The sequence below is a fragment of the Amblyraja radiata genome, chromosome 12 (assembly GCF_010909765.2).
Source record: "Amblyraja radiata isolate CabotCenter1 chromosome 12, sAmbRad1.1.pri, whole genome shotgun sequence".
In the NCBI taxonomy this organism is placed as follows: Eukaryota; Metazoa; Chordata; class Chondrichthyes; order Rajiformes; family Rajidae; genus Amblyraja; species Amblyraja radiata.
The window spans coordinates 35,949,737-35,962,009 of record NC_045967.1 but is presented as its reverse complement, the minus strand read 5'-3'; the positions used below and the strand labels follow the sequence as shown (position 1 = coordinate 35,962,009).

At 42.2% G+C, this 12,273-nt stretch overlaps 1 protein-coding gene across 7 annotated transcripts in view; it reads right to left on the bottom strand.

The window, feature by feature from the left end:
• Positions 1 to 6,639: 6,639 nt before the first annotated feature.
• The window catches only part of LOC116979074 (Krueppel-like factor 12), a 134,193-nt gene continuing 128,559 nt past the window's right edge, over positions 6,640 to 12,273 (bottom strand). For all 7 annotated transcript variants that reach the window (XM_033030515.1, XM_033030516.1, XM_033030519.1 and 4 more), the window contains one exon: positions 6,640 to 9,251. In XM_033030515.1, the coding sequence (XP_032886406.1) occupies positions 9,070 to 9,251 (182 nt within the window). In that variant the 3' untranslated portion in view covers positions 6,640 to 9,069. The remainder of the gene's footprint in view (positions 9,252 to 12,273) is intronic.

Genomic DNA, 12,273 nt, shown 5'->3' with positions numbered 1-12,273 from the left:
ATCCATTTGAGGCTTCTCCTTTTTCTTGACCCTTGTGCTGGAGAGCTCCATGTCATGTTCTCAATGGTGGTCTATCCCTTCTCACCCAAAATTCCACAGGCCATGTGATGATTCTAGCTTAGGCCGAGTAGGAACAACAAATAACAAAAACAAGGACCAAGATAAAATGGTTTGTGGCTGATAGTACAGCTATTAAGACTTTTATCACTACCCATATTTTTTATTAGCCTCAGTTGTTCAGGGTCCCTACTCTTGATTGTTACTTATTGACCTGAGGAAATTGATTAGCATTTGCAGTTATCTGATCACAAATCTGTTGAAAAGTTCCCCCAAAACTAAAATTCCTACATACACTAAATTTCTATCTACACTATCAATATCATCATGTACAAAACTCACAGTGAATTCTCTGCAACCATGAAATCATACCTCAAAGTGTTGAACATCTGCTGCAGGCCAGAGATTTTGGGAAGCATGTGAGAGAAAATAGGCAAGGCAAAAAAATATTCAACCAAGAACTAGACAACTGACAAGTGATAATGTAGAAACATAGATCTATAGATACTGGTTTACAAAAAAGGACATAAAGTGATGCAGTAACTGAGCGGGTCAAGCAGCATCTCTGGAGAACATGGATAGGTGACGTTTTAGGATGGAACCGTTGCTTGACCTGAAATGTCAACTATCCATGTTCACCAGAAATGCTGCCAGATCAAATGAGTTACTCCAGCACTGTGTCCTTTGACACCTTTTGACATGGGATAAAGCTTCTCACCCCTTTCAACCCCCACCACCACGTCCAATGTTGACCAAAGTCAATGATCTCCACATGGAGTCCAATGGCAGAGTCCAGTCTCTCTGTGAGTCGCAGTACTGAGCATTCTCTCAGGGGATATACCAAAGGGTTGACTTTCCCTCTAATTTCATTGAAAAATACGTACTATTTTTCAAAATGTATGTTTCTTCAAGTAACGTAAGCTACAAACTCGTAGATAAAAATCGAAGGTAGACAAAAATGCTGGAGAAACTCAGCAGGTGAGGCAACATCTATGGAGCAAATACATGGAAACTGTTAAAAGATCATGCGGCAGCTATAAACTGATACCTGTACAAGTGCTTTGCCATCTTCTCCATGGGTTATTTGATGTGTGCTGACAAATTGTAGAAGTACATGTTCTACAGGGATGCATTTACATGTTCCTTTCGTGAGAAGTCTGAGCACTCATGTTCCCGATGTTGGGGAGTCCAGAATCAGGGGCCACAGTTTAAGAATAAGGGGTAAGCCATTTAGAACGGAGATGAGGACTCACTTTTTCACACAGAGAGTTGTGAGGCTGTGGAATTCTATGCCTCAGAGGGCAGTGGAGGCCGGTTCTCTGGATACTTTCAAGAGAGAGCTAGATAGGGCTCTTAATGATAGCGGAGTCAGGGGATATGGGGAGAAGGCAGGAACAGGGTACTGATTGGGGATGATCAGCCATGATCACATTGAGTGGTGGTGCTGGCTCGAAGGGCCGAAGGGCCTACTCCTGCACCCATTGTTTATTGTCTCCCAGGAAATGTTAATTCATAGCACTAATTTTGGGTCTTTCTGGACTTTGGAGTATTTTTTACTGTATTCATATACATACTTCCTGATCTGTACTTAACCTCCTGCTACGCAAAAACTCACAATGCAAATTACAGCACACAAAGAACGCAGTGTCTTATTCAAGTGGGCGACTGATCAGATGAATAACTGCTTCTCAAGTCCGTTATCAAGCCAGTCACTAGTGCTCGGGTCCACCGTAGACACCAGCCTGTCCTTCGTGCCTTGTTGCGGGGAAGGCCAGTCAGTTGGAAGGTTGGAGAAGAGTTTGGAATTCTAAGTGTAGCACTAAATTGGAAAATGCACCAACAACAGTAAACTACTTTAATTATTACTGCTTATCAGCAAGGCTACAGAGAATGCAAATTACACTGTTAAGTGGCCAGTCAACTATAGCTCATGATGTTAGAAAGGTGCCTATGGCACTGAAAGCGAATTTACTCACTCGCCTTTGAAGAATCTCTACCTTTATTACTGTTCTGGATTTAATTAATTATAATACACAGAAGTTCCTTGCAATATTCAATCACTAACTCAACTTTATCATTCACTTGCTCTGGGTGAAGGAAAAAGATAGCCCAACTGAATTATACATAATTTAAACAATATATTTTCTATAGTATCGCCGGTTGCGATACTAGTTGACGGTGGTTGCCGGAGGTTGCAGATGGTTGCCGGAGGTTGTCCGGTTGTCCAGATGGTTGTCCAGCAACCACCTTCAACTAGCATCGCAACCGGCTTAGACTAAAAAATTACCGATTTTTAAAACGGCAACCTAATTTTAGTCGCAGCCGGTTTTGAATTTTTTGAAATAATCGCCGGAACATAGAAGAAGCAGAAACTACTTTCGACCATTAGGGAGACTGACAAAAACCTCCGGGAACCGCACGGAAACCTTGGTTGGGGCGCAAAGTCTCCAGAGGTTTCCGTTCAGGTTTCCTAAGTGGGACAGGGGCATAACTCTCTCTTAAATCCATCCAGTGACTTGGCCTCCACTGCCCTCTGTGGCAGGGAATTCCATAAATTCACAACTCTGGGTGAAAACGTTTTTTCTCACCTCAGTCTTAAATGACCTCCCCTTTATTCTAAGACTGTGGCCCCTGGTTCTGGACTCGCCCAACATTGGGAACATTTTTCCTGCATCTAGCTTGTCCAGTCCTTTTATAATTTTATATGTTTCTATAAGATCCCCCTCATCCTTCTAAACTCTGAAGAAGGGTTTCGGCCCGAAACGTCGCCTATTTCCTTCGCTCCATAGATGCTGCTGCACCCGCTGAGTTTCCCCAGCAATTGTGTGTACCTTCCAGTGAATACAAGCCTAGTCTTTTTAATCTTTCCTCATATGACAGTCCTGCCATCCCAGGGATCAATCTCGTGAACCTATGCTGCACTGCCTCAATCACAAGGATGTCCTTCCTCAAATTAGGAGACCAAAACTGTACACAATACTCCAGATATGGTCTCACCAGAGCCCTATACAACTGCAGAAGAACCTCTTTACTCCTATACTGAAATCCTTTTGTTATGAAGGCCAACATTCCATTAGCTTTCTTCACTGCCTGCTGTACCTGCACGCCAACTTTCAGTGACCGGTGTACAAGGATGCCCAGGTCTCGCTGCACCTCCCCCTTACCTAACCTAACCCCATTGAGATAATAATCTGCCCCTTGTTTTTGCCGCCAAAGTGGATAACATCACATTTATCTATATTATACTGCATCTGCCACGCATCTGCCCACTCACTCAACCTGTCCAGGTCACCCTGCAACCTCCTAACATCCTCTTCACAGTTCACACTGCCGTCCAGCTTTGTGTCATCCGTAAACTTGCTAGTGTTGCTCCTAATTCCCTCTTCCAAATCATTAATATATATGGTAAACAGTTGCGGCCCCAACACCGAGCCTTGCGGCACTCCACTCGCCACTGCCTGCCATTCTGAAAAGGACCCGTTCACTCCTACTCTTTGCTTCCGGTCCGCCAACCAATTTTCTATCCATGTCAACACCCTACCCCCAATACCATGTGCTCTAATTTTAGTCACCAGTCTCCCGTGCGGGACCTTATCAAAATCTTTCTGAAAGTCTAGATACACTACATCCACTGGCACCCCTTCATCCATTTTACTTGTCACATCCTTAAAAAATTCCAGAAGATTAGTCAAGCATGATTTCCCTGTCATAAATCCATGTTGACTTGGAGTAATCCTTTTACTGCTATCCAAATTCCCCATTATTACCTCTTTAATAATTGACGCCAGCATCTTTCCAACCACCGAAGTCAGGCTAACTGGTCTGTAATTCCCCGTTTTCTCTCTCGCTCCTTTCTTGAAAAGTGGGATAACATTAGCTATCCTCCAATCCACAGGAACTGATCCTGAATCTGTTGAACATTGGAAAATGATCACCAATGCATCCACTATTTCTAGAGCCACCTCCCTGAGGACCCTGGGATGCAGACCATCAGGCCCAGGGGATTTATCATTCTTCAGTCCCATTAGCCTACCCAATACTATTTCTCGCCTAATGAAAATTTCTTTCAGTTCCTCTACCCCCTCAGATCCTCTGTCCTCCAGTACATCTGGGAGAGTGTTTGTGTCTTCCTGAGTGAAGACAGATCCGAAGTACCTGTTCAACTCTTCTGCATTTCCTTGTTGCCCATAATAATTTCACCTGTGTCTGCCTTCAAGGGACCCACATTTGACGTTGCTACTCTTTTTCCCTTAACATATCTAAAGAAGCTTTTATTGTCTTTCTTTATATTCCTGGCCAGCTTCCCTTCGTACTTCATCTTTTCAGCCCATATTGCCCGTTTTGTTTCCTTCTGTTGTCCTATGAAAGTTTCCCAAACCTCTGGCTTCTGGCTACTCTTTGCTGTGTTATACATCTTTTCTTTTAGTTTTATTCTATCCTAACTTCTCTTGTCAGCCACGGTTGCCTCCTACTCCCCTTAGAATCTTTCTTCCTTTTTGGAAGAAATGATCCTGCGTCTTCCGGATTATGCCCAGAAATTCCTGCCATTGCTGTTCCACCGTCATTCCTGCTAGGATCCCTTTCCAGTCTACTTTGGCCAGCTCCCCTCTCATGCCTTCATAGTCCCCTTTGTTCAACTGCATCACTGCCACTTTGGATTTAACCTTCTCCTTCTAAAATTGCAGATTAATCATATTATGATCACTACCTCCAAGCGGTTCCTTTACCTCGAGTTCTCTTATCATATCTGGTTCATTGGACATCACTAAATCCAGAATTGCCGTTTCTCTGGTCGGCTCCATTACAAGCTGCTCTAAGAATCCATCTCGGAGGCATTCTACAAACTCTCTTTCTTGGGGGGTCCTGAACCAACCTGATTTTCCCAGTCTACCTGCATATTGAAATCACCCATCACCACAGTGGCATTACCTTTGTTACATGCCAGTTTTAACACCTGCTGCAACTTACACCCTACATTTACTTCTTATACTTTGCGCATTCATATACAATACTTTTAATTCCTTACGCATCTCACCTTTCACATCGATCCCTATTACACTTGGCCATACTCTCCTATCCCTTTGTGAGCTTCCTTTCTTGGTAATTCTGGGGTCATTAACTATCCCTTTACTCTCTTTCCCTTTCAACTCCATCCTCGACTATCTCATTTGACACCCCACCCCCCTTATTCAGTTTAAAACCACCCGTGTAGTAGTGGCAACCCTGCCTGCCAGAATGCTGGTCCCCCACCCGTTAAGATGCAATCTGTCCCTTTTGTACAATTCCCCTTACTCCAAAACAGATCCCAGTGATCTAAGAATCTAAATCCCTGCCCCCTGAACCAATTCCTCAGCCAAACATTCAGGTCTCGTATCTCCCTGTTCCTGCTCTCGCCAGCACGAGGAACTGGAAGCAAACCGGAGATAACTACCCTGGAGGTCCTGTTTTTCAGCATTTTTCCGAGCTCTCTAAAGTCACGCTGCAGAATATTCATTCCCTTCTTTCCGACATCGTTTGTGCCGACATGCACTACCACTTCCAGCTGTTCACCTTCGCCCTTGAGGATTTTCTGCACTCTGTCCATGACATCCTGGATCCTGGCACCAGGAAGGCAGCACACCATCCTCGAATCCCGTCTGTTCCTGCAGAAACCCCTGTCCGTACCTCTCACAATGGAGTCTCCAACTACAATGGCATTGCCTGACGTTGGCCTCTTTGGTTTTGGCTCATGCAGGTTTGTAGGTTAATTGGCTTCTGTAAGTTGCCCCCAATGTGTTCTGTAAAAGTATGGTACATATTTGTTTTTTGAAACTCACCTGTTTGTAACATTAAGAGGACAATCAATTAAATCAAAATACTTTGTTGTTGACCTTTAGCATCTGCTCCACTTTTTATGGTAGTGATTAACTTTGAAATTCACCATAGCAAAAAATAAGAGTTTGAATTCACTACTTTTTTTTAATAAATACAGCTTCGAAACATCAAACACTAGTTTATCTTATTTGCAAGTTGCCACAGCTTTGCAACAATTTGTCCAACTTTTTTTTGTATCTCATTCACATTTCCTTCTGAAAATGGTTAGCAGTCAAAAACGAAGGTTTAATATAAAGGAGATAGCCCACCATCACTTCGGTAATACTGGCCCCATTACACCCTGATGGTTTCTGTAAAAATGAGAAAACCACAAATAAATGTGTGAGGGGGGGTCACAGTGCAAGGACTCCTCCAGCAAAGAGATGATTGATAATTGATAGTAGACACAAAATGCTGGAGTAACTCAATGGGTGAGGCAGCATCTCTGGAGAGGAGAGACTGAAGATGGGTTTCGACCCGAAACGTCGCCCATTCCTTCTCTGAGATGCTGCCTCACTCGCTGCGTTTTGTGTCTACCTTCAATTTAAACCATTTTGTGTCTACCTTCAATTTAAACCAGCATCTGCAGTTCTTTCTTACACATCGATAATTGATAGATGTTAATTGATAGATTTTATTGGGTGCCAAGGTGCTGCAGATAATTTGAAACCACACAGCATCACATCTCTTGGAAATGTTATCTATTTTATGAAAGATTGAATGCAAAAATTGGAAAGATGCAACATTTATTACACAAATTGTACCTTAACACAACAGTTCTTTTCAGTGGACATCCAATCCACCATAAATGCAGATTGAGATACAATTTCCATTTTAATTTTGCAGTTTACATCGAGAGCGTCTCACTGTTAGCACCACTTAAACACAGTCAGAAAGAATGGATTTTTCTCCCTCAAATGCCATAATTTATTGTTTAAATATCGTGGAAACATATTGGGAAAACTGGCCAAGTTAAATAATCGCAACGAGCATTGATTGGATAAAGAAAAAAGACACAAAGTGCTGGAGTAACTCAGCGGGTCACGCAGCATTTCTGGAGAACATAGATAGGTACCTGCGTGTTGTCTGACCAGCCGAGTTACTCCAGCAGTTTGTGTCTTTCATTTGTCAACCAGCATCTGCAGTTCCTTGTTCTTACTGATTGGATAAAGGTCTTGATCAGGTTGTTTCCAGTTATCCTGTGGATCAAATCAGTTTTCCCAATACTGGACTCGATGACACTGTACAGCAAGTAACTGCCCTCCTGAAAACGTGATCAAAGCAATCCCATTTCAAATTTAAAAACGATAGGAATAAAAAAAAAAAAAAGAATTAGTTTAAAGGAGCTCCTGGAATGAGATTTTCATTTTTTAATTGTACAGACCATAACTGTGTTTATGAGGTTCCACTGTGTGTCTGTTATCAATGTAATGTCATTACAAATTCCCAATGACGGTAAAAGCATCTTTAAGTTACCGATCCCGGTCAGTACACTCAAGCGAGATATCGAAAAGTTAATTAAACATGTGCATGTTGGTTTTTGATCAGCATTAGTCATTTAATAATAAAGTCTAGAGATCGCTCTTACACCAACAAAAGCTTGGAGACCATTTGAGAAACTCTCATATACTCTGATTAAAATGTGATTCGCTGGTCTGGCTGAGTTTTATTTAAACCTACAAACTACCACGCAAGATAAATAGATTACACAATCAAACCAATACCTCACAGGGCTGTAAAAACAGAACAACATGGCCGACGGATCATATATTGGCAATCTATGAGAGCTGCAACTTTAACCTCGCCTGGTGGCAGGTTGCTTAGTGCTGCAATTCCTCACCCTACCCTGCCAATTTTAATGTGTTAGAACGCATAGATACCAGGTGCCCGAGGAAAACTCTAAATATCTGCATCTAGCTTCACAGTTCATCAAACTGAACAAAAATGAATGGGGTGAATAGTAAAATCTTAATCTTAAATCCATTTATTAATATTGAAGCATTCAGTTAACTTTTAATTACCAATGTACATAAGCTCTTTATTTATACCACTTAACTCCTGAATGGTTTCATGTTGTAACAAGCTGAAAAATTCACAGTAGGCAACTAAGGCTATTAAGAAGATGCATCAGTTGGTAACAGTGATGGGCCAAAGGCTGTATGGGTGCCAGCACCAGCCTTTGTCCCTGGTGCAGAAGGAGCTGTAACTTTACTGGGATTGCCACAGTGAAAACAATATCACTAGGTACTGTGATCACAAATACCATTATAGAACTGGACCAACTAATGGAAAGAGAACACAGGCTTGTCAACATCCTCCCACAAGCCTAAATAAAACGTAGCGGGTTGATTACAGGAAATCATACTGAGCAGCCAGATTTAGATATTACTTAGAGAAGAAGGGAGGGGGGGGGGGGGGGGCAGCGATCAAAGATATATTCCACAGCTTTATGTCACAATTGTGATTTTATTTCATTCGCCAGGAAGATTGCTACCAGGGGAAGGAAAGCTGTTTATCATTTGTTAAGTAGATTTGCCTTATGTTTCCATGTGCAATGCACAGCTGAAACATAGGAAAGAAATTCACTTTGTATCAGTAACATTTATACACCTCAGCACTGAGAAGTTAAAAACTGAATATTAAAATCAGTTAAAATGTTAGGAGTTCCCACTGTTTAAATCGTTCACATTAAATGGAAAATATGATACAATGTGAAAAGAATATTTTGTTCTTTAAAAGACACAACACCAATGATTCATACCAACCTCAATTCTGTTTTTACATAATCTTGTGTTATTCATCAGCCAACAAGTTTGTCATTGTAATTTAACATGATTTGGGCAGTGAATAAGAAGTTGCCTGCTTTTTTTCTGCCCTGTGTTAACATAAGTAAGAAGAAAAATTCATGACAAAATGACAGGTCGGGTTTAAATTACATAAACGCAGTCAGTACTTAACATCAAAAAGAAAGCTGGTTTGACCAGTTTCAGTCTTCGAGGGCAGGTGGGCTCTCTTTCTTTCTCTCTCTCTCTTTCTTTCTCTCTGAATTGGCATCCACAGGTGCCATCTTGCAGCAGGCGCTGTCAGAATTCAGCAATGCTGAATAATTGGATGGAGGCAGAGCTCGGACTCTGATGTGAAGCTGGCCTTAAAGTACCTTCACATCATCAAGTGTCTTCTACGGTGCAGTGCAAGGTGGTCCGAGCGGGAAAAGCTGCGGTCACAGTCCGAGCATTTGAAAGGCTTTATGCCGGTGTGCTTGCGGAAATGCCTCGTCAGCTCATCGGAGCGTGCAAACTTCCATGTACATCCTTCCCAGGTGCATCGGTAGGGTTTCTCTCCTAGGAAAGTAGAACAAAATTGTTAATGGTGTGCAGACCACACAACACCTCCTCTTGGATTCGCTAGATCTGGCATTCTAAGACTGCAGGGCATAATCAATTTATCAAAATGGATGATGAGTGGGATAGTGTTAATGCACAGAGTCTTTGACCCAGTGTAAGGGAATCAAGAACCAGAGGACTTTGGTTTAAGCTGAGCGGGGAAAGATTTAATAGGAACCTGAGGGGAGATTTTTTCACACAGGTATATGGACTGAGGTGCCAGAGAAGGTAGTTGAGGCAGGTCTGATACGATACAATAAAACTTTATTCATCCCCGGAGGGAAATTGGTCTGCCAACAGTAACAACGGACAAGGTACACAAAAACTTGAAATCAAAAGTTTAAACTTAAAACTGTAGCAGCATTTTAAAATTACTAGAAAAGGAAAAGTTTAGAGGGACAAATACGGGCAAATGGGACTAGCGTGGATGGGGCACGTTAGTTCGCATGGATGAGTTGGATAGAAAGGCCTGTTTCCATGCTGTAAGACTCTATGACTAATAAAGTTCCAAGTTCTCCTCAGCTTAGCTTGAAAATATGAAATACGGAGGTTGAGAAAGACCACCTCCAATTTGCATTGAGCCTCACTCTGACAATGAGGGTCTCCTTGTCTCCAGATGTCCATTGTCAGAGTGAGGCTAAACGCAAATTGGAGGAACAACATCTCATATTTCGCTTGGGCAGCTCACAGCCCAGGAGTATGAATATTGATTTCTCTAACTTCAAGTAACCCCGGCATTCCCTCTCTCTCTATCCCTCCCCCACTCAAGTCGCACCAGCTTCTCGTTTTCACCCAACAAACAGCTAACAATGGCCTATTTTGTTTTGACATCGTAACTGTGTTGCATATCTTTCATTCATTGTTCTTTATCTCTCTACATCAACATCTATATCTCTCGTTTCCCTTTTCTCTAATTAGTGTGAAGAAGGGTCTCGACCTGAAACGTCACCCATTCCTTTTCTCCAGAGATGCTGCCTGTCTCGCTGAGTTACTCCAGCTTTTTGTGTCTATCTTCGGTTTAAACCAGCATCTGCAGTTCCTTCCTACCCATATCACTGGTAATCTGTCGTAGGATCCAGACCCAAAGATAAAAGTTGGCCGGGCTGGGATAGCAGCATTTACTTGCTGCCCTTCAAAGATTCTCTTAGGATCTAAAGCAAATGCAAATAAAACATGGCAATTCCAGCAGCATAACATTTCCTACAACGTCAATCAAGATTAAAAGTCTTGAAACTACAGCCTTTTATATGTTGAGGGATTTGAAAACCAGTGTTGAGGGAGTTAGTAAATTTATGCCCAAAGGATAACAATAACTACATCAATTAACAGGTCCAGTAACACGAGTCCCATTTTAATTGGGGAATGAAAGAATTTGCTGAGCTGACATTTTAATAAAAAGACACAAAGTACTGGAGTAACTCAGCTGGGTCAGGCAGCATCTCTGGAGAACATGGAGGGCTGAAGACGGGTTTCGGCCCGAAACGTTGCCTATTTCCTTCGCTCCATAGATGCTGCCTCACCCGCTGAGTTTCTCCAGCATTTTTGTCTACGAACATGGATAGGTGATGTTTTGAATCATGACCCTTCTTCAGATTGAAAAAAAGCTGAAAGCGGAGGCAGAACAAAGTCTGGCAGGTAATGGGTTGATAAAACGTTTTTTATAAAAATATACAAATTTTCAACGTGATATAAAACCAAGAGCTGATCTGCATCTCTTGGTAGATATAAAAGATCTCCTCCCTCTACTAGAATAAATGGAGAACTTATCGCTGGTGTCCTAGTCAATACTTCTCTCTCAATAAAAAGCTATGAAAGAATGATGATCTGGTCAATCACATTGCTACATGTGATATACCTGCTGGGCATAAAATGGCCACCTACTTTCCTATGTTACAATAGTAACAGACCATCAAAAGCATTTCAATGGATGTAGAGTGCAGCAGATGTCCAGATTCAGAGAAATTGACCCTTTGACTCACTTTGTCCATGCTGACCATCATGTACCTATTTATAGTAATCCCATTTACCAACACTTAGTCAGTAGACTTCTATGCCTTGGTGATTTAGGTGCTTGCCACAATACGTCTTAAATGTTGAGAATTCTTGCCTCCACCTCCCACTCAGGCAGGTCTGCCTGCTGAAGGAGGCACTGTGCATTGATCCCAGCAGGGTATAGATTATTTTCCTTTGATCCCCAAACCTTTGTCCTCTAGTGTTAGATATCTCCATCATGAGGTAGAGTTTCCCAGTATCTAATCTATCGCTGCCCACTCATATTTTTGTAAACCCCTATCAGGTCCCCCCTCAGCCTCCTCGGTCTACGTAAAACAAAACCAGCCTATTGAGTCTCTTCATAACTGAGTGAGAATGTGTGAAACGTGATACCTAAATGCAAATCTTCCTGTTTAAATGGGAGAAGAGTGTGGTGCATTGCACCAACGCTCACTGCCCCCGCTAAGCACTGTTTCAAAAATCACAATGGTGATCACTCAAGCAAGGTGATGATGAATAACCATCCTCTCAGTACAGATGCTGGTTTTGAAGTTCCCACACTACGCACAGGGAAACAAGAAACAAGTTGGGACAGATGTACAGATGTTAGTTAATACTCTTCATACTATCATCATCGTTTGTTGATGCAACAAAGCCTCTGTGAGGCTATGCAAATTGTTCCATCTTATTTTGCATATTGGCTCTTGCATTGATGTAACACGTGAAGAAGGATTTTCACTCTATCCTTCCTTGTAATTATAAAGTACAACACTGGAACAGGCCTGTCAGCCCACTAGGTCTGTGCCAAAATAAACTAATCTCGCCTGCTTGCACGTAATTCATATCCCTCCATTCCATGCGTATCCATGTATCTATCAATAGCCTCTCGAATGATGCTGTGATGGTATTTCGGTCACGGTCACAGAGGTCGACGTCAGAAAATCCTTCAGAGGGGTGACCCCTCAGAAAGCGCTTGGACCTGATGGTT